Source organism: Cryptotermes secundus, unplaced genomic scaffold (assembly GCF_002891405.2).
Source record: "Cryptotermes secundus unplaced genomic scaffold, Csec_1.0 scaffold1054, whole genome shotgun sequence".
Classification (NCBI taxonomy): domain Eukaryota; kingdom Metazoa; phylum Arthropoda; class Insecta; order Blattodea; family Kalotermitidae; genus Cryptotermes; species Cryptotermes secundus.
Genome location: NW_019719379.1, coordinates 836,362 through 860,052, shown reverse-complemented (window position 1 = coordinate 860,052; position 23,691 = coordinate 836,362). Strand labels below are relative to the sequence as shown.

The window sequence follows — 23,691 nt, the reverse complement described above, 5'->3', positions numbered from 1 at the left end:
ACAACGTATCTTCAGTATTTGTTCCATGAGAAATCTTGTAAACCAACACAAGCATGTCATGAGATACTGCAAGAGGATCTCTATTGTAAGCAAACCTGAACCTATTATGAGTTTTAATATAACAAAGTAGGAACTTTGGTTCATAAGTATTGGTGTATATAAACTTTCAATACATTAAACAAGTAATGGAAAATAAAAAAAAGAAATTATGTTGAAACTTAACTATTCATCACATTAGATTTGAAATAGTAGTTGCAGTACATTAATATTTTATTGAATCATTTAATTCATATGCATATTTAGATACCTAATTAACAGTATACCTTCTGGTTTAGCTTGCAATAGCACAAACCTGCTGGAGGGAACAGTAACTATGGAAAATACCATACAGCATTTAGTTGGCCATCCCTACCTTCCAGTCCACAGTTTATCATGAAACACAACATAAATTTGTGTTTACTGGTATATTTAATTGTGAACACACATGTAAGAAAAATTAGTTCAGAGGTGATGGCCTGCTCACCTTTTGCTTCAACTGGATGCCAATAATATTCCTTTCATTATACAAAATCCATGATAGTGTACTTAGCTTTCTTGGGTCAGTGAATTGAATCTTTGGCAATCACATTCCTTATTGCACATTCTGCACCATAAGAAAGCAGGAACTAAATGTATAAAGCTCTGTTAAATTATGTCTCTATACAAAAAAAAAAAAAACCCTGTGGAGATACAGCTGCAATAATGCACCAAATCTCACGTTATGTCAACTACATATAAAATATAATGACAGTCATGTCCAAAACAAAACAGCTCAAAATATGGAATGACTGGTTCAAAATGCACAGTGTTATATGTGATTTACTGTATTTTGAAAGGCAGAATTTAAGTTCAGGATGTACTGGATATGACTGTCTCTATTATTCCAGAATCCCACTGCAGGTGTGACAAAACTCCAGACAAGTCACATGAGTTGTCCATTCCATCCTGTTCAGACCCAAACACACAAATGTGATGGTCAAAACATTATATGCATTTCTGAACATCATAAGATACTGGCATTTGAATCTCATACTGCAAAAAAACTGGAAGTCTCTAGCTACATTAACAATGCTTTTAGTACTCATTTCTGCCATAAAATGTATTACATAATATTTTCATGACATTGTTTAGGATAGGAATCCAGTACTATGAAAAATGTACCTCTGATAAGAGACCTCTAGAATCAAAAGTACTCCATCTGTACTAAAAGGTTCTTAAACTTATTAGTGAAGAAAATTTACCCTTTCAGTAGGAAATGTTTTTCACATTCTAATGATGGCTAGCACCCACTGTCATAATGTCACTAGACCAACACTCAGTCTAGTTTAATATTTAAATGTAATATTCAGTACAAGAAAATGGGTGCATAAATTATAACACAAATGATCTTGTGAAGGGAAACTTATCTTCAAATTAAAATAATAAAATTTAAGAGATGTTAAGCACATAGATTTGTCTAAAGTACATAATTTAAGGGGGCATATTTTATATTCGTTTTCCTAACAGTTATAATATATAGTATGGGAGCTGGGATAGCACATTCAGTATAATGACTGGCTATGAGTCTGGACTGAGGAGCTGGAGTTCAAGTCCCAGTAAGGGCAAGAATTTTCTCTTCTTCATGTCATCTAGACCAGTTCTGGGACCCATCCAGCCTCCTATCCAATGGGCACTGGGAGCTCTGTCCCTGATGGGTAAAGTGGCCAGGGTGTGAAGCTGACCACTCACCTTCAACTAGTGCTGAGGTCAAGAAAACATGAATCTGTACATCCACTCCCCCATATGCCTTCATGGCATAGTGCTTAATTAGTTAAGCATAAGGACAAATTTACCTTTTTCTACCTTGTCATAATACATAGCATACTTACCGCAGTAATAGTAGTCATGAAAATTCATTATTTTAAAAAATCATACTGTTTATAAACACAGTTCCTTGGTAAAAGTAAACTTCTGGTATGATATACAAGCATGTCAGTTCTTTCAGTGCAGTAATTATAATATTTTTGTTTTAATGGTCAACACACAGGAACAAGAGTGTAAATGTAATAGCAGTTTTAAGTTACTTATAATTTATGAACTGGAGATTAGCCACCCTTAATCTGCTGGATATGAAGACACATTTTGATCTCGACAACTTTAATGACAGACCAAAATGAAACTATTTTAACAAAGAAAAAGCTGGCAGTGCCAAGATCTAAAAGTGTTTTAATATCCTTGTATATGATCACACAGTTTACTGGCATGTTTCTTGGTCAACATGGATTTGCATTGCTCCAGTCTGTTGTGTGTAGGGGAATGCTGAAGACAAGATTCATATAAAAAATAACTCTTAATACACATCGTCAAATAATGCACCACAAAAAGTGCAAAAATTTCTAACCTAAGTTCCTCATTTCCTATTTGGTATGGATATGCAGTTATCCTGAATTTCTTTTGTAATACTATGCTACAAGCTTCAACACTGTTACTTGTTTTAGGTGGATATTAACAGCCTTTCCTCAATAGCACATTATGTACATTTCAAGGAGTGCCATCAGTTACAGAATATTGAAATAAAATGTATCCTTTGTTAAACTATAGTTTCAATCCAGAAACAAACATCAGAGATCTTCAGGAATGCTTCCTTGATTACAGCTGAGATACAGCCCTGTATGTGATGTAAGGACACAAGGTGTTTTCTTCTCACATTTTCTGGATGGATTAATTCACTGCATGAAATATAGTCATGGGACTGAACAAGGTGCAGGGAGTGGATCGCCTAGCTTAGCCAATGCATGCCTTTTCTCATTCTGGCCAGAAAAGCACTCGCCACACTTGCCTTAGGACCTGAACATTCCCAAAGTTATAACCTGCATAAAACAGTGGTTGCAAGGCAAGGAGAATATGGTCTTAGTTTCATTCTCAGCTTAGAAACGCCACAGAGTTGTCACGTGTTGAGACCCAGAGCTGAAGCACAGCACGGTGTGAATCACGAGTTAGTTCAGTGCAAGGTGCAAGAAGACACAGTAGTGATAGTACAGTGAAACAGTAGGGATAAAAATAAGCTGACATCAAGATCTTAGTGGCTACTGACAGTGGACAACAACTGTTCCAAAACACACTAAATGTTACAGTACGATGTATATTGTATTTCTGTACAGATGTCCTATGACTTTGTGCAGTAACTTCAGGAGGCAATACCTCAGCTCATTCTAAGCGTATGAGGTTTGACAATGATTCACCACCATGTGCTTGCCGTGGCAGCAATGGACACAAATCTCAGTATGGTTTCATGATGTTGGCATATCAGCGTTTCACAGCTGTGTTGTTGTAGATCTATGGTGGTCTCTTTTTGAGTGGCATCTGTTATTGTCTGAGTGTTTTGATGTGCCATCGCAAGAATGTTGGAGCTTGAATTAGAACAACAAATGAACATTAAATTTGTTAAACTTGGCAACAGTGGAACAAAATTAGAGAGATGTTAGTGCAAGTTTACAGGGATAAGCTATGAACAAAACAGCAGTTTACAGATGGGTAACATGTTTTCTGAGGGAAGAGAAAGTGTCACTGATGAAGAGAGATCAGGATGGCCAGCAACGAGCAGAACTGAAGAAAACATTGTGCATGAAAATCTTTGGCTAACTGTCAGGAGCATAGCAGAGCAAGAGAATGTCAACAGAGAAACAGTCTTAATTGAAGATCTTGACATGAGGAAGGTGTGTGCAAAAATGGTTCCAAAGGAGCTCATAGAAGAACAAAAGAAAAGAGCTGAAATTTGCCAAGACCTTTTGGAGAGGCAAGACGACATTTTGGGCCATGCCATCACAGGTGAGGAAACATGGGCCTACCGTTATGACCCTGAAACGAAGCAGCAAAGTGCACAATGGAAGACTGCCAATTCTCCATGACCATAGAAGTTCTGTCAGTCCAAATCAAGAGTCAAAACAATGTTGCTAACTTTTTTTATATTAGAGGGACTGTTCATTATGAGCTTGTACCAACTACACAGACAGTCAACCAAGTTTACTATTTGGAAGTATTGAAAAGGCTACATAAAAAAGTTAGATGGAAATGACCCAAACTTTTTGCCAACTCGTGGATCTTGCATCATGACAACGCACCTGCTCACATGGCACTGTCTGTGAGGGAGATTTTGGGTAGTAAACAAATAACTGTGCTGGAACACCCTCCCTACTCACTGGATCTAGCCCCCAGTATCTTCTTTCTGTTCCCAAAGATAAAGGAAATACTGAAAGAAAGGAATTTTGATGACACTGATGACATCAGGAGAAATACAATGGCAGCTATGAAGGTCATGCCACAAAACCAGTTCCAAAATTGTTTTGAAGGTGGACTTAGCACTGGCATCAGTGCATAGCTTCCCAAGGGGAGTACTCTAAAGGTGACCACAGTGATATCAGCAATGAGATATGTAGCACTCATACCATGATGAGTTCGCGAACTTTACTGTCAGACCACATAAAATGTTTTACCAACAAGATCCTCTTCTCAGTGGTTTCAAAGCTATGTGCATTTGAAATGATGCACACATGTGCACTGCAGGCATGGATGTGTTTATGCAAGCCAGGACACAAATAGCATGTGAGGTAGCTAAAATGACCACCACAATCACCAGACCACAGCCTCTCTCAGTACCATATATGGAGTCACAGGAAAAAAACAATGTATAAATGCAAGATGGACATGAGATGTATTACTTCAGTGAATTCTTTATGCCACAAGACACAGTTCTTCATAAGTTTGCGCATTTCCTAGTGAAATTAACCAAGCTCTGCATTCAGACTGATGGCAGACATTTTGAATTATTAAGCTATGTAAACTGTATGGGGGGCACGCAGTAGCATAGTTGGTTGAGCCACTATGCTACAAGCCGCAAGGTCACGGGATCAAATTATGATGAGGTGGATTTTTTCAATTTACCTAATCTTTCCAGTCGCACTATGGCCCTGGGGTCAACTCAGCCTCTAACAGAAATGAGTACCAGAAATATTCTTTGGGATAAAGGGCAGCCAGCGCATAAGGTTGACAATCTTACCACCATCTATGAGCCAACTGTCTAGAATATGTGGGAACCTCAACATCTCACAACCCTATGGGCCTCCATGGCCTGTTACAGGGATACCTTTACTTTTACTTTTATGTAAACTGTACAATTTATTCATTTATGTTTTCTCCAATAACAATGCCCTTTGAGTCAAGCTACATTTCAAATACATGTAGCTCTGAAAATGTTGAGAATAAGGCCTATGTTGATATAGAATTTTTTTTTACTCAGAATGCCCTTAGGAATTGCCTCAAGTTATGACACAGAGTCATGCACACCCTGGTATATAATTTTTTTCCTGGATCCTGTCCTGTTGTGATTTCATTGCATAGATTCAATTATGTGTATCTAAAATTATAGATAAACAAATCCATGTGATGACAAGCTCTGTACCATGCCAGCTATGAGATTCTGGAAAAATGGTTCTGTACTCTCACAGACATTACGTAGGCATTGCACTGTGACACAGTATTAATATAAAAAGAACAATTCAGTAATAGAATCATGACTCTCTTCCAAACTCATAAAAAACATTTTATTTTACATGACTAACACTGTTAGCAGTGATTTCATTCTCAATATAAAACAGGCTTTGTACAGACAAAAACATAACAACATAAATATAATATATTATCACAGTAAAACAATTAATGGTAAAAAGTTGCACTGCCATATTTCCAGTATATCCTAAAATAAATAAATTAAAAATGTGTTCATACAACATGTGACAGCAGTGAACAAAAGCCTTTTTTTGTGTAATAAATATAGTTTGCAACTACAAAGATTAATAATGCCATCTCTCCACTTTGATACAATGGTTAAAACCAAAGACTAAGGAAATACAAAAAGGATATAGTAACAAGAAGTCTTGGCATTGCTACAGAAAATGTTGAGTCTGCAATACCACACCTATACAGATAAATATACATTTTATTACAAAAAACATTATGCCAACGATACAAGGCATTAGTGGCATTATGACGATCCACACCAGTGGAGATTTTGCACTGTAAATATATGATCCCTTCTTCACGAAGAATTTAATGAAGAGAACACTGTCACAAAATTATGAATGATACAAATGCAAGCGTTGGCACTTGATGAGATGAGAATGATTCAAACTGTCACTACATCACTACTGACCATGTAAAAATTGGTTGCAGTACAAATATGAAGAAAATTGTTTCTCACTACACGAGCCTGATTTGCACTTTGACAGTACACCCCAAACATGGCCTGTAATGCACACTGGAATAATTCATCATCTTAAAAAGATCCCTACTTCTCTATTCCATGTGCAAGAGTAAAACTGTAAACATTTTTCTAAACTTTGTGACAATATACACAATAAAATATCACTGTTAAGACACTGACCATCCCTTGCTGAATGAGACAGTCATAAACAATGGACAATGTCCAACAATTCACAGACAACTGCTGTACACAATGATACAGAACAGCAGCATGGAATAGGGAACCCAAGACTCACGCACATTACTATGGGGCATTCATAGCCTACAACTGGAGGCAGTATAATATTTAATAATAATAATAATAAAAACTGAAAAGCAGTCTCATGTTGACATCCCAGCAAGCTCAGGAGACTGCAGAATGTGATCATATCCAGGAGTTGCACTTATTTCACTGCTCTCCAGACAGAACTTACTATTTGCTAGCTGATATTGTTGTTACCCATCAAGTGGAGGTCCGAGATACACCATGGATACCTCTGTGTTCCCATACACTGCCGACACAGATGGGTACAGTCTCTTGTCTGGCAGGCCTGACAACAGTATCAATAATGTATTCAGAGAAATCTTACAAGATCCATGTGAACTTGGATAATAAATGATACCTCCACTATGGTGGGATATTGTGAAACTGTGATGCCACTTAAATGTCTGCACATTCAGCAGTCTACAAAATGGTGGCAGACACTGAACTGATTTCCAACCTCTAAAGAGAACCAATATAAGTAATCACACAATCAGTTCAGAAATCTTCCCATTATTTCACAAGACATGTGGTAGCATAGTTGGTTGAGATACTGTGCTACAAGCCAGAAGGTCATGTGTTCGATTCCCAATGAGATCACTGGATTTTTCATTTACCTAATCCTTCCAGCTGTACAATGGTCCTGGGGATGAAGCAGCTTCTAACAGAAACAAGTACCAGGAGTCTTTCTGGGGGTAAAGGCTGGCCAGTGCATAGGGCTGATAACCTCACCGCCATCTGCGAGCCAACTATGTACAAAATGTGGGAGCCTTGACACCTCACAACCCTATGGGCCTCCACAGCCTGTTACAAGTATAGCTTTATCTTACCTTTTTTCGTCCACCACTTCACAGGTTCAAGGAGAATTATAACTACTCTGCAAGCATATTTTTGTGAAAATTTACAGTTTCCTGACTGAAATTGTTCACATATTATAGATTATACAACAGCAGTCAATACAGAAGCACTACAGATTTTAAAGGAAGGCACAATGTACACATGGTGAATTAAAACATGTCCTAACAGCAAAAGTTAAAATAATCCATGTATAATAATAATAATAAGACCATGGGGACCTGTACCTAAACATGAGACTTACTTAAGTTATTTAACATAAATCATTCTGACCTCTCCAATTCTCACAACCTGTCACTAAATTTTGGTTTCGTTTAAGGCTGGTGGCCATACCGCAAGAATATATAGGAAACAATTTATGGTTACTACTTCCCTTTTAATGCTTCAATCAATATGGTAAGGCTAGCAGAAACTGTGAATTAATAATCATGCAATTTAATAATCCAGCTGTATACAAAATTTTTACTACAACAAAATTTGAATAAGTTAAATTTGTGACAAAAACTTTAACTTGTCAAAGATTCATGGGCTTTCAGGGAAACATCAGGAAGACAATATTATGTGGTTTGATGTACATAACTACATCTATAAATTTGCTCAGAAAGCCAAAACAAATTTTACTTACCTCTAAATGCAACACCAAGGAACTCATAGTTTTTCTCAAAGGATAAAGTATTATCATCACAATCCAGGATAACTCTTATTCTTTCACCAACCTATAACATTTTGAGTGTAACATAATGAAACAATAAAATACTAATTTCATAATATTTAGGCTAGAAGTGGCCGCAGTACAAGGGGGTTAGTCCCACCCCACTAGCAATAAAAAAAGAAGTTCATAATATAATGCAACATACATCTGTTAGGATCTTAAAGAACATCACTAACACTCAAGAGGTCATTAACCCATCCAGAATTTTACGACACAATGACCAGGAGGGATTATACCTGTCACTGAATCTGAGATTTATTTAATTATTACACTTAACATAAATCACTGTAAGCTACTCAATATTAACTAGGAAATGAATTTGGGATTTACTTGGGGTTAGTAGCCCCATCATAACATACACATTCAATGTACTGTACATGTGCTGAGCTTTGCTTTTGCCTCAGAGCACTGCCTAAGTTAGTTTACTTAATTTATAAGTGTTTTTATTTAGTTTCCTCACATCCTCCTCTACATTCTCTCAGTAAACAGATAAGATTACCTCTGATCAGAGGACCACTGCAAGGGAAACATTCTCCAGTATTATGGTTTTCTCTGGAGCTTTTCATTTCTATGTATCTCTTGATTTAGGCTAACATAAAAGTTCAACACAGACTACCCCATGTCATTACGATATTAAAATAATGCACTCACTTTGACACATTAAATGCAACCTGATAATCATCAACTCAGTAAGAGGTTATATGGTGAAGTGATGATCAGTTCCTTCAGATTATTTCATTCAGAACTGTATCTGTCCCTCTGGAAACACTGTAACTCATAAACAATGTGGGACATAATGTACAAACCTGGTACTTTGGTGCATTATTAAGAAGTGGATAATTTCCCTGGGAATCTCCATTATGGAGAAGATGATTATCAACCAAGTTCCAACCCCAGCTCTGGTCGTCAGAACCTAACAAAGCAACATAACCATGACACTGTAACGGTGCTTCTTTAGTTGCTATTCCAATAACTGCAACTGTTCCAAGAGGTCCTTCCCATATCACTTCCCATGCATGCCTACCATGCCGAAACCCTATCTTCCCTCGCGCAGCGTCCGTACTTTGGGCCACGGGATTACGATGTAGTGTAAAACCACTGGGTTTTATATAAACGTTCCTTGAGCAGTCATTCGGGTTCCAGGCATGATAAAAAGCTCGTAATTTTGCTTTATACGTTGGCACTGATGATAACAAGTCCGACTTGAGGGCTTCCTCCGCCAACTTACGGATACAATGCAACCTCCACACATCATTGTTTTCGTCATTTAGAAACCTGTACCAGTTTTTACACACGAGAGAGCAGTTCCTGAGATCATGAAGGTCAAGATATGAAAATATGACTTCTAAAACATTATCTGCTAGCGTCGCTGCTATTTCTTCTACCATTTTGCCGGTTTCGACTGAATTAAGGAATAAAATTAGGAACGTCAAAGTGAACCAGTAAATGATTGGCCTACCCGTGGTGCATATCCGGTTCTTTTCGCATATTCCTTCATCCAGTTTCGAGTGGAAACCACGTGACAATACCTAACCAATCAGCTGTTTGGCTTTGTGCCTGCCGCCAAGCTCATCTCAGGTGTATTTGCACGAAACAGCTATATTTTCAAGATAGAATTTTGCGTCACCTTACAGTTTCTTTTGCTTTTATATTCACGGCGTAGGAGATTAGATATTGCTTTACACCTTTATGTGATCCAATATCGTTTTATCAAGGCATCTTTCGCTGAATTCGTCAGAAGAAATGTTGTGGTATCGCAGTCGCCATTTTGGTCTATCGTCGAAGTTTGACCAGATCGTTGGTTCTGTGATCCACTAATTTATAAGATATACAGCGAAAAGTACATAAAAACGTTGCTACTGTTAAGACTGGGAGGATTTAAAAATGACCCAGCAAAGTAACACAGTGAATTTCTTGATTCAAGACGCCAATGGTAAGTAGTAGAAGTTTAGCTTGTTATCGGTTCAGTGGGGCGAAAACGTTGAACACGAGTTGGATTTAGCTTTTCTTTATTTGTTATATAGTGTATTTTTAATTAAGTCCATTGCCTTAAGCTCCGAGAATGTTTTGAGATATAATGTATCAAATTTCCCAAGAATGATTAGGAAGTCTGTTGCACAACGCTTATATTAAATAAGTAGCGTTAACATTTAATTTAAATGACCTGGTACAGTCGAAGAGAATAACATGCATTCTTAATTCCTTTAAGAAGTTTGTTACTTAACAGTGTCAAGTGCATGCATCAGATTTTTCTTACAGAATGTTGCCGCTGTCTATTTTAATAGTGCTTTAGTATTACAGCAGGAAGGTGCCAAATTCAAACTCAGTTGTCAGCAGATCGCACTGGATAGATCTTCGGAATACTCTTAGACTGCTGTCTTTAATGCACATTAAACTAATAGTATTTTAACACCGCATATAAATAGTTACTTATGCGGCCTATACATCCTATCAAGCAGGATGGACTTGTATTACAGTTCATGACACGCAGCAGATGTTGAGAAATACAGTGTAGTCCCCTGAACATTTCCGTGATATAAAATAGGTTACAGTAGACTAAGTCATCAGTTTTCAAACATTTTATGCTTTGTATTCAGAAAGAGTTCTTGATAAACAGATATCCGGACCCCATAGAAGAAATCTGGAAAGCCTACAATTTAGTTTTTTAATTGTCATACAACTTCATTGAACCTGGAATGCCTTTATATTTGTCATGTGTACAGGTCGTTTCTGAGTTTATACAGGATAAAATACCATCGAGTTCAGTAAGGAGCGAAGGAAATTTCCATGTGGTTTCTTGATTAACCTTGAGGCTAATATTACAGATTAAGCAATTTAGTACTTTTTAATGGAACAGGTGGGTAAAAGTATTTCTCACCCAGTTATTCCTCTGACTCATTATTAGGGACCGGATTTTTATGCCCTAATAACCCTTTAAATATGTATGCATTTATGCATGGAAAACTTCCAAAATATGCACTAAAATATGCATATAAAAATTTGTACCAAATATTAAAATTGATTTTACATTATTTTAAGACCAGCAAATCAATATTTAAGTTCATTTTATGCAATCACTGAATGATTCACTTGCAATAAAAAGCTATACTTAGATACAAATCATGTAACAAAACCAACATACTTCATTACAAATTTAAAAAACCAATGGTACTCACATTTAGCTCTCCGAACATTCAACTTCTCTTCTGTTGCAGTTCACAGTTACTAAATGTTTTAGGTTTTCCATAGTTAGTCGCCTCGTATTGTCTTGTAAGATGCCTTTATAGCGGGTTAAAACTTCTTTCCACCTCGAACTTAGGAGCACGTGTACAAAAGCCGCTATTTGCTCCACTGTTAGTGATTTTTTACTTGGCAGTTCAGTACGTTTACCAGCTAAAATTGTATACACACGACCATGATTGAAAATTTGAACATAAAATTAAAAAATATATATGATAAACATTTTAAAAAGGAAATATGCAGTATAAATAGAGATCTTCGAAAATATGATGCTTATTCATAAAACAGGCAAAATATGCATTTATATGCACCATCAAACCATGTCCAAAATTTAAGAAATGAAGTAATTCATACATATGTCCAAACGAGCATACTTTCTGGTTGCAAGAAAGAAATATGCATTTGCATTAAAATCCGGTCCCTACTCATTATGTAGAAAATGGTGACATTTTGAAGATCCTGTGGCTGATGCGGGATAGCCCATAGCTTGCCTGCTTCTTCAAGAACAAGCATGTGAAAACATAATATTTTTGTCCTTAATCATTATTCTCTGACTTCCTGTTTATGAAATATATAAAAATGACTTTGGGTTTCATAGCCCTCATTGTTCTTGAAAATTATTTCTCTGGCATCCACTCTATGCTTGTACATAATCATACTTCTTAATTGTAACTGAAGTGGCTTGAAGTGCATCATAGACGTTTAAGAAATATTGTATGATATAGATCAGTTGTTCCCAACCTTTTAAGGTTGCCAAGTCGCATTAAGACATTCATGATTACCATATTGTTACGGATAGTTTCAAAATTATTGTTATTTATTCTTAGGTTTTTGTGGCTGTTATCTAATGTGTAACTTCACCTTTTGGCCATCAGCCATGTTGACTGGTGAAGGTTTTTAGCTTTAAAGATGGCAACTCTGATGTTTGCTGAAACACTGGAAAATCTTCATCATTTTAGAAGCCAGAGTTATAACAAATTTCACAACATAAATAAACGTGTATGTATGCAACAAAAGAATGAACGTTTCACACTAGTACAGGGATAATGCTCTAAATTTGTATTTGGAATATGTGTGGTGTGTCTTAGCTGCGAAACCAGCTGCTCTGGCAGGCTTTCCATGGTGATCCTGACTTCTTCCCGGCATATACCAAGGTAAAGGTAAAGTTGTCCATGCGCTTATCTAATTAAGCACTACACCATAAACACATATGGGGGAGTTGATGTATAGATCCACTTTTTCTTGACTTTTGCACTAGTTGGAGGTGAGTGGTCAGCTTCACACCCCCAGCTGCTCTACCTCCAGGGAAAGAGCATGTGGGAACTGCCCACATTCAAGCAAACATTACAGTAGGCTCTCACCGGGTCGATCTTTGTGAAGACGGAACAACTGAAAAGTTGGTGGGAGTAGTCATGGATATCATGGACAGGGTAGCAGTTGGGGATGGTTCAGGCGTTTAAAGCTCTGTAGTTGCCACAGGGATGCCACACATTGTACCCAAGAAGGACAACAGTTGGCATCCCTGTGGACTATACCTGGCCCTCCAGTCACCTGCCAACCCCAGCGACTGGCACCAGACCGACTCACTATTGCCAAAACCGAGTTCGACGCCATGTTATTGGATGGCACAACTCGCTGCTGAGAGAGTTCCTGGTCTTCCATGCTACACATTGGTGACCCCGACAATACAACACAAATAATGGGCAGCGGTTGAATAGAAGACCTCCTGCAGCAGTATGTAACACAGATGGAGAATTTACAATGAGAACTGTGTACCAGATGAGAATAGGAAGACCAAAAAGAAGAAAAACAAAATGATGCCGGTATTGCAAACAGCCCAGTACCAACAGAGATATCAAGCATTGCTGTGCAGCTTCCGCCATTCTGGGCTGAGAGACCAGCAGTTTGGTTCTCTCAAGCTGAAGCAGAATTCACTTTGGCTGGCATCTGTAGTGATCAGACCAAGTTCTGCTACGTGATCTTGCAGTTGGACCAATGTTATGCTCCAGAAGTAGAGGATATAATCATCTCTCCACCAGAACAAGACCCCTACACAACACTGAAGACCGAACTGGTGACTCGTCTATCCCTCTCAAGAGAGCAACACATCTGCCAGTTCCTTAAACTTAAGATGGGAGACTGCAAACCATCCCAGTTTTTAAGGCAACTCAGGAGCCTTGTCCCTGACGTGCCAGACGACTTCCTCCACAGTATCTTGTCCAGCTGGCTACCCCACAATGTAAGGTCCATTCTTGTTGGCCAACCCGAGGGTGACTTGGATGACACAGCGCACAGTGCAGACCACATCATCGAGGCTGCACTACAGCCAGTGCTCATGAGCGTCACGCCACTCCCCGACAGCAACGCACTTATGCAGCGGACCAAGGACCTCTCTTGCCAGGTGGCAGGACTCAGCACTGAGCTGACCCACCTCTCCAACAAAAGGGATCTCTGCCCCAGCTTCAGAAACCACTGCTTGGACAGCAGATCTCCTTCCCAAGATAACACTGCACCCACCCTCTGCTGGTACCATCGCTGCTGCAGAGCCCGGGCACAAAAGTACGCAGCCCTGCTCCTACTGCCAACAAGAAAAATTATCACAGTGGACATCAACGGCGGCACATATCCCGGTCTCTCAAGGAACGCAAACAGTATCTATGGTCTCTCCTCGACCAACTTCAGAGATATGGAACCCTCATCAACCCGGTGATAGGAATCATCTGAGCACCCAAGAGCACCTTCCTCAGTTACAAAGTCTCTACCAAGGGTTCCCAGCTGCTGGGAGAACGATTACTCTGTCTACAAAATGGCCAACTTGCATTGTCACTGTAATGTTTGCTTGAATGTGGGCAGTTCCCACATCATCTCCCCTGCAGAGATGGTTGCTCAGCTGCTGAAGTGATCAGGGAAACATACGTTGCGTCTGGAGCGTGTATTTCGTGCGACGGGTGATGGTGGTGCCGCGGCCGGTGCTATGTCAGCTGCGTGGTTGAAGGTGGAGGTGGTGCAGTTGGTGGGTTCACCTCGGGGTTGATTTTCTTTGGGTAGAAGGTGAGGGGCTGTCAGGGGTTCTTGATGCTTTGCTGCAACACAGCACCATGGTACCCATTGGATAGGAGGCTGGGTGGGCCCCAGAGCCAGTCTGGACAACAGAAGGGAAAATTCTTGATCCTATCGGGACAACCCCATGGTTGTCTAGCCCATATCCCGTCACCATACCAACTGTGCTATCCTGGCTCCAAGATATGTGTATATCATAAGGTATTACCTCAGTAAGGCCACTATGACATTCTTCCAAATCCTTTGCAGTTCATCATCCTGCCATTCAATTCTGTAATAGTCTAGATACTAAAGATGCCATTAAATGAATCACAATAAATACAAGTTCTATAATGGAGTCATGTTTTGTTTTATGAGACACCTGATGTAGGATCTCACCAGTCAGCTTACTATAAGAAAGAATGTACTTTATCAGCTACAGAGATGCAAGTTCATATCTGTTACTGTTCATCTGTATTTTAATTTTAGTATTTGTATAGCGGTTTACTGAAATAAGTATAACCAAAACATGCATTTATTATGAATGGATCACTTTTTCTGGAAGTGGAGAGTTCTGGGTAGAAATCAAGTATACAGCTTGCTTAAGTGTTGCAGACTTCAAGGGCAAGAAATGATATGTTGTTAAAATCCTGTTTAGGTATTTGTGATTAATTAGTGTTAAATTTGTTGTTATTTTGGGGTACTTGCAGTGATGCTTTCACTATTGTGAATATATGGCATCGGACGGTAGAATGACTGATGAATAATTTATAAAGGATGTGGAAGGAAGAGATCATGGCCTGATTGAGGTACTGTTAAGGCATTTTCCTGAAGGTACCAATGAAAACCATGAATAATCTCAGTTAGGACTGTTTGTGACCTGGCTGAGATTGAAAGGAGTATGTCCTGAATACAGGTTTAGAGCATTACCTTTGCCAGACCTGTTTGGTGGTGTCAGAATTGTCATTGTCTTTATTAGATTTGGCTCTTGGCATACGGTTATGTTTGTGCTGTGATATGCTCGCAGCCAGATGTTGTTAGACAATATGGACATTAATAAAGATGTTTCATTTGGTGCATGTCAGAGCATTTTAGAGAAAATAACTTGTCAAGTGTTTTGGGCCTTATACCTACCATATAGATTTAAGGTGTGTGAAATCTAACGGGATTCAGTATTCATATTTCATGAATATTGTCCCTGTGTAGAAGTGTGCTCCCTGTGTGAGAATTTTATGATCCTAAAGGAATGTGTCACCAGAGTGGTCATAGTTCTATCTCCCATAACAGGTAACTCATGAGGTGGTTAGTGTTTAAGTGGAGAGTCTGAACAGGTGACCTAAGAAAATCTTTTTTAGATGCAGTTAGTGAGCTTAGCAAAGATGCCACCCATCTAAAAATGATGTCTTGCTCAAGATTCACTAAAACATCCGCAAGATTCAGTTGATGTTTGTTCAAGGCAACTGAGACAGTATCCTCAGGAAGGACCTGCTAAGAGTTATGCTGATGCTGTCAGTTGTGTAACTTCCCATATTGCTACCTCAGTCAAGGAATCTACTGACGGAGGAGTTAGTTTAGTAACTATTAAGAAGATGGTGTTGCAAATAAGGTTTCTGATAAGTTCTGTCAATCCAAGAAATCTAAGGTATCTGTGAATGTGGTTAGAAATTCTTCAGCGCCCTTTGGCATTACCAGAAGGGCTAAAATTATCATTATTATTTTGTGCCCCATTTTAGTCTGTACATAACTTTGCAGGATATTCAGAAATATTTAGAAAGTGAATATTGCCTGCCTTGTCCTGTACAAGATTCAAGACAAACATTATTCCATACTTCTGTCAATGAAAAAGATTTTCTGTTCATAAAAGACATTTGTGTATAGTTGACTGGCTGCTTAATTGTGCCGTTTTATAGCCACCTAAACTCTTATAAGAGCTACGCACCTGATTTCCTGTTTTACTAGTATTTAACTATTTAACGAATGTTGGAGTCCTATATCTCTTCCCATCACTTCCACTGGTGCAAATAGGAATGTCTAATATTGTAATTGGCCGCAGGTGAGAGAAAGTTCGTGATATATTCAAGGCTAGTGCTGGATTGTGATAATTTCCATTAACTGGGATAAGATCACCAGCAGTTCTATATTACACTCAACTGTCTATTATCCGGGATAATGGTGGGGATGGAAATCACGATTAATCGAAAACCCGGTTAAGACAAATTTTGTTAAAAGTAGTACTGTAATACTGTACCTTCATAATACTATAAGCCTACCTTTATTTAAATTTATTCAACCTCATTTTTATGTCATCTCATGGCCTATTTAATATTTTTTTTTTTACATTACACTGACATATGAATTAGTTATTTCAGTCACAGTGTTCAACAACATCCAACACTTTATGAATATTCACACTTAACGCTTAAAAAAATTTAATATTGTCATTTGCTTTTTCGCTGCATTTTCCTTTTTACAGATATCCTTATGAAGCCTACTTAATATTAGCTTGTCGCTTAATAAACTGTTCTCTTCACTCTCAAGATAGTCTAGTAAGGATTCCAAATGATTAAGAGCAGCACCATGTGATATTTTCTTACTAGCAGCACTGTCCACCTCTTCCTCATTCTCACTTTCTTCCCACTCTTCTGGCTGCACCCCCACTGAACTTACGATTTCGTCACTGCTTAACATTTCGAAGCCCGGCTCACACGAGTCACAGTCAAACCACTTTCTTATATTTCCCCCGTTGACTTCTTCACCACCATGAACTTGGTTAGCCAATTTTGTCAATTATATGGCTATCTCATTTTCACTGAATCCAGTGAATCCTTGGATTAATTGATTCTTTTGTTTTTTCAAATCACGAACAGTTTGTTCTCCAATACCGTATTGCATTGCTAATTGTTTAACTACACCTCTTTTTCCCAACTTATCGATAATTTCAAGTTTCTGTTGAATACTTAACACAACATGCTTCCTTTTACACCCTGACAGTTTGCTAACACACTTGAAGATTGATACAAAGAGACTAACTGGGGCGGTATATGTGTCCTTGAAACTTTCCACAAATCCTTGCATTCTTTCGCCCTACCCTAGAACATTGTGTTAGCATAACGGAACCAAAAAAATGCAGATCTCGGTTCACACTAGTGCGAAAATAGTTGTACAACTCACCATGTGAAACAGAAGTGAAGGAATATTAAACAACATATAAGCCTCAAAAAAGCCCTAGTAGCCCTGGTTAAGCCGCAAACCGGTTTATCTGCCCCCAGATAACCGAGAGTTGAGTGTATATCATTAGTAAATGTTGTTGAATTACGTTCATTTCTCGTAATTTATGTTAGACCAAATTAAATTCCTAAATTATGCCACATCACTGAAACTTTAATATCTTGCATTAACGAGTGGTGCTGTACTTCCCAAATATGCTTTTATGCATGACCGCTTTCTTCGTGTGTCATCTGCGAGTATGAGAATTATGAACTCGGTTTTAGAAGTTAGAAGCATGTGCTTTGGGCTAATACAAAAAGTTCATCTTGCTTTCAGGACAAGTCATCAAGGTTGTTCAAACAACACCAACAAAGCCACAGCTGGTTACCTCAGCTATCACTAACCAAGGAGCAGTAAAAGCTATATTTAAAGCTCCAACTCAGGATGGAAGCCAGGTGTGTTGTTTTATATCTAATGAACGGTGTTTGTGCTTTCTTTCTGATGCACCAACATTTCCTCCTAGGATAGAATGGTCCAAGTGTGAAAGGTAATGCTCTTCTTCAGCAGCAAAGAGTAGAATGCATGCATTCTTATAGCCACACCTTCATGCACTTTCTGGAGTAGATGCTTAAGGACATTGCAAATTTAACCACAATACTGATGTTTGTATACAGATTTTTCCAAAGTCATTATTATACAGGGAGGATTTTTACTTTGTTGAGTGGTCTTACGGCACCCAGGTTGCCGTTTGCTGTGAGATGCATGCAAATTTTGCCTGATGCCTGCACCTTGCGGCATGCCGTATGCGAGTTGCCGTGAAGTGTGGAGTTGTTAACTGATCAACAAAGTTAAAAAACTCTCTGTGCATTAAAACTACTCAACATCTGACTGCAAAGTTTGGTTTTGATCTTCAGAGATAATACACACCAACTGAAAAAGTATCATGTAGTTACTAGATATAAATTTGATTTTCAGAATTACTGGGTTTTCGGACTTCATCCATCATCCGGTATTCTAAAACCTAGAAAAAAACAGAGTTTTGTAAACTGGATCTATTTCCGTTGTCAGGTGAAGGGGAGACACCTACTCTGTTGGGATCCTTAGAAAGAGCCATCCTCAATCACTGGACAGTCCATGTCAGATTCATTACAGTTAGTTAAATACTGGACAGTGGACAAACTACCAACTCCATGGTTTTAATCCACAAACGAACTATACCACAGAGTCTGAAAACCTAGTAATTCTAAGTTTTATACACGTTCATCAGAATCCTTTAGAATCTAATAAACTGATTCAGTTCATGTAGTCAATTTAAATGTGTTGTAAGGAATGAGGTTAATAGTGTCACATGGCATGCTTTGACATGCACCTTACTCATGCATTTTGTGTAGTCACATTGTGTACATTCAGAAAATGAGGGTTCCATTCTTCATACTCTAGCACAATATAAATTTCCCATAAATGTCATTTGCCAAGTTTGGGGAGTTATGTTCCTTAAAAATTCAACCCAGTTGGCAAGACCAAGGCCAATTTTGCCATTAGAGAAACTGGCAGCTGCTGCTAACATCATCAAACCTAAGTTCCACTAGCCAGAAGATACACAACAGGTTCAAAAATGAATTATGCATAAACTGTAAAAGTGTAACAAAAAGATGATCTGAAATGGTCATGTGATCATAAAGCTGAACATTACAGGTGGTAGAACTGGTTACAAATGGAAGGCTATGTGTACTTAAAACTACATGTTTAACCAACCATCCTGAAATTGTAATTGAAGAGGTAAGCCCAATGCCAGAAAAGCCTTCGTTGGAATTACTTTATACTGAACATTTGACTCAGATGCTTTGATGTCAGACAGTATCTTTTTCATGTCTCTATGTTATATTCCGAACATGTCGTTCCAGAAGAAGTTACTGTCATTCAGAATTGTGTGTGCACACACACACACACACACTTTTTTATATGCATTATTACTTTGAATCTCACTTTATTGGAATTTTCTTATAAAATGAATAAATGGCTTTTGAAATCTTGTTACTTTTTCACATATTCTCATGGGTACATAAACTTACCTGCAGTTAAAGTTTCTAGGACTTAGGGCATGTGTTAGTCACTCACCTTAGTTGCTTTTAACCCTCAAAAATTTGGAGTGCTATATTATCATGGAAACATCAAACCTGATACTCTTAACACTTCTTGAGAACTGTGAGCATTGAAAGAACAGTTTTCACAGTCATCTGGCTCTCCAGTCCCAAGTACACCAATTTCTTGCCAACCACAGATTACCCATGGTGTTTAATTTCTATAGAGTTTTGCCAACCATGATGTTTGTTTTATATAGCTTCAGTTTATCATAGTACATGTTGCTTCTGCACAGTGTGATCCACATTTGATGAGGACAGGGCTCAAATGACATCTGTAACCATTTTCTAAATTTCAGGGATTATCGTTGCAGTGTGTTTATGACAATATGTTGTATATTTTCTTAAAATCTCTGGGTTTTTTTTTTTAATAAAAGTTAACAGCATTTTAATAGCTGTTTGTGAGCAGCACTAGCCACAGATCCTGTAACTTAGTATTTCTCATAGCCTTGGTCTTGCCAGCTGCCTTGTTCTTCAGGAACATAGCCTTTGCAATTTGGGGGGGATTGCTATGCCATATAGTTAATGTTTGTGTATTTTCAGGTTTTATTTAACTTTTTCTCATGATTATTCAGAAACTCTATGAAAATAGTGTGCAGTAATGTAGTGAAATGTATGTGTGCGTGTGTGTATACTGTGAACTGTGTCTTTGTTGCATGATACTTAACATCTCATCAATTTTTTACAGGGTGCCACAGTTCTTACTTCTGGCGCTCAGGTTCTTCGTACTCTCAGCCTTCAGAGCCCGAAAACAACAGCACAAAGTATGTTCTGCAGTAATAGTTGCTAAGCTAATTTAGCAGTTTGCATGCATGTACGAGCATGTGTTCACATACACATCTTAGTTTACATATGATGGTCATGCTGAAGATGATGCTGTGGAGTTCTTAGAGTAAAACAGTAGTGGGATAATGTTCATGATTCATTCTGATAGGTGACACAGTGGTAATTAGCAAAGTTGCATCATCCAGTAGCCTGCATAACAGACAAAGAGTAGGGACTAGATTTCTGACTGTAGAGGGAGAATCAGAGGGTATTATTCTGACAACATTTTGGAATTGAAGTGATATTCTCTGTATTTATATTTATTCATTTATTGCTGTATGAATCTTTAATGCTTTGCTTCATTGTTGAAGTAGAGATGCTAGATGGCATCAGTGTGCTTTTGGCAGAACTTTAGAAATTCACATCTTTCCAAAGTACAATGACATATTGCTCAAAAGATGTGTTTTACCATTATTGAAACACCAGGGAATTTTGAGATTTGAAGTTCTCAAGAGCAGTGAATATTAAGATTATGATTTTCTGAAATATCACACTGTGGATCTACCAGACTAATCCTAGGGAATTTCTTGATATGTTGAGTAACCACTATCCTCTTGATGAAGAGTGTGGAGTTAAGGTTGAGATACAGTATCATGTTTGAGCATTTGGAGAGCATGAATAACACGCAAGGAGGCTTCTTGGCCTATGTGAAGAGCAGGTGACGAAGAAAGGCAGAGAAAGTAGTTATGGTCTTTTTTTTAAGTGATTGTGTCCTGAGATTTGAAATTTGTTTGGCAGAAGTGAATATCAGTCCCAAGTTCTGAACAAAGTACCACACAAATGAAAACCTGGAATGCTTATACCTTGCCTTGTCTTTAGAGGTTGTGATTCCATGAACATGACATTAATCTGTTGAACAGGAGCTCCACATGTTATGACAATACCAATTCAGTCAGCTAATCCCATGAAAGTTTCAACACTGAAGGGGTCAGAGCCAACATTGTTACCAAAGACGATACACTTAGCATCAAATCCAATGGTAAGTGTAACTTGACCGGTTCTTATTTCTTTACTTTTTGACATAGGAATATTTTAGTATACTGAATACACAGTAGCATTTATTTCTATCATGTTCAATGTTAATATTCGTGGCACATTTGGCAGGTGTTAAGTGCAACACAGAGGCTAGCAGCTCAGCATGTTCTGCCATCAAATCCGCCAAAGAATTACATTTCACCTATCTTGGATCACAGTGGGTCACGTAAACGTCAAGAAATGGAGAATGACTTTATACCTGAGTAGTAAGTGATTTTAATTAGCATTATTGTCATAAAAATTCAGGTAGTCGAACTTGAGTAATAGTGTGTGTATTTTTGATATACAGTACATAGGTTTAGGTTTTTCAACTATCATGACATCATCTGTTGTTTACAGTAAACGAAGGAAGACTGAAAAAGTTGGAAAAGGCCTCCGCCATTTTTCAATGAAGGTGTGTGAGAAAGTCCGTAAGAAGGGCACAACATCTTACAATGAAGTTGCTGATGAGTTAGTTGCAGAATTTACAAATCCTTCACTTATGACATCACCAACAGATCAGGTAAATTTCAGAGATTCTGTCATTATTCTGAATGGACAAGATAGGCAATAATTGCACATCAAACCAGCCATAAAAAAAATATGTCTTCATTCCACTCATTATGATAAGGAGTGTGTATAAGTGTGTATGCAGCAAATTTTTAAAAAGGTGATAGAGTGATGTACAAGACATTGCTGTTACTGGCTTCAAAATAATTATGTATACACATTATCATAAATTGTGTGTCTAGTTAAGTGAACGTTCTGAGGTTGACAGTTTTAATGAAAGTGTATCACAAGTAAATTTTGTATATAAATACTTCATTATGTTTGTGTGTTTGAAATATCTAAGATTATAATGAGAAGATAGGCAGAGTATGCAGTATATCTGGAATAAACACATATTACATACACAGGGTTCTTGGAAATATGATATACCTTATTTACTCTCATAATTAAATACTCCTGCTTTTAGAAGAGAAATTTCAGAAAATAAAACTAAGTAACAAATCTTTAATTTTGATTATAAGCCACATATTTTTGGTCAAACAGATATGACAGTAACTGATCATGTAATTTTCAACTTCACATACTGACAACCATCTGACTTATATACTAGGTGGTTCAAATATGACCGGGACTGATTTAAAAAAAAAAGAACATAATTGCCAAACACTTACTTGCACATGTCAGTCTTCAACGTACTTCCCTCTGGAGTCAACACATTTTTTCCAACTTTCTGGAAGCATCCTGATGCCCCCCCAAAAAAAAGACTTGTGGTTGGCGGCGTATCCACTCCTGAACAGTCTGGATGATGGCGGCGTTGTCCACAAACCACATGCCTTACAAGTCTGATTTGAGCCTTCCGAACAGGTAGAAATCACTTGGGGCCAAATCGGGACTGTACGGCTGATGTGTCAGAAGGTTCCATTTCAATTTCCGAAGGGTTTCCATTGTTATTTTGGCCGTATGGGGGCGTGAATTGTCTTGAAGGAAGGCTATCAGCTTTCCACCTGTCTATCGCTTGGATCGGATCTTACTCCAAGTTCCTTGATAGTGATGCGCCTATTCTCACGAATAGGCATGTCTGCATGATCAATGTTCGGCTTGGTGATGGATGTTCGTGGCCAACGATCATGCGGTTCATTCTCCACGTGCTCTGCCCTCTCTGAAGCACTTACACCACCCAAACACGTGGATCCGTGAGAGACACTCTTCCCCATACTGTTGTTGGAGTCTGTGGTGAATTTCAGTGGACTGGACGTTTTCTCCAATGAGGAATTTGATCACAATATGTTGTTCCACACTCCGCGGTACCTTCTGTTCTCTCATCACTCTAGCAACTTCCAGACAGGACTGAACAGGTTCTAAACCTAACAGGAGGGAGGGTGGAGGTTGTGGCTTCACTCTCTCAAGGTCGCACAGCTGCTGCGCAGTGCAGCTTGTCTACAAAAAAATCAGTCCTGGTCATATTTGAACCACCTTGTATTATCAGGTCAGAGGAATACATATTAAGACTTCAGAAAAATGCACACTACACTTGATTTACTTGTGAAATGCGGCTACCACTGTTGATTTCT

At 38.2% G+C, this 23,691-nt stretch overlaps 2 protein-coding genes across 2 annotated transcripts in view; one reads left to right on the top strand and one right to left on the bottom strand.

Annotated features, from left to right (window-relative positions):
- Positions 1 to 5,144: 5,144 nt before the first annotated feature.
- LOC111866097 (F-box/SPRY domain-containing protein 1) lies at positions 5,145 to 9,559 on the bottom strand. The gene is made up of 3 exons (XM_023854682.2): positions 8,951 to 9,559; positions 8,058 to 8,148; positions 5,145 to 6,866 (listed from the first exon to the last, which is right to left on the bottom strand). Exons 1-3 carry the CDS (start codon positions 9,530 to 9,532, stop codon positions 6,772 to 6,774), a joined length of 768 nt encoding a protein of 255 aa, XP_023710450.1. The 5' UTR covers positions 9,533 to 9,559; the 3' UTR covers positions 5,145 to 6,771.
- A 140-nt stretch (positions 9,560 to 9,699) lies between these two features.
- LOC111866101 (transcription factor Dp-1) overlaps positions 9,700 to 23,691 on the top strand; it is a 28,455-nt gene continuing 14,463 nt past the window's right edge. The window contains exons 1-7 of the mRNA XM_033752183.1: positions 9,700 to 10,077; positions 17,967 to 18,085; positions 20,460 to 20,535; positions 21,457 to 21,575; positions 21,701 to 21,837; positions 21,971 to 22,177; positions 22,389 to 22,410. Of these exons, the coding sequence (XP_033608074.1) occupies positions 10,029 to 10,077; positions 17,967 to 18,085; positions 20,460 to 20,535; positions 21,457 to 21,575; positions 21,701 to 21,837; positions 21,971 to 22,177; positions 22,389 to 22,410 (729 nt within the window). The 5' untranslated portion in view covers positions 9,700 to 10,028. The remainder of the gene's footprint in view (positions 10,078 to 17,966; positions 18,086 to 20,459; positions 20,536 to 21,456; positions 21,576 to 21,700; positions 21,838 to 21,970; positions 22,178 to 22,388; positions 22,411 to 23,691) is intronic.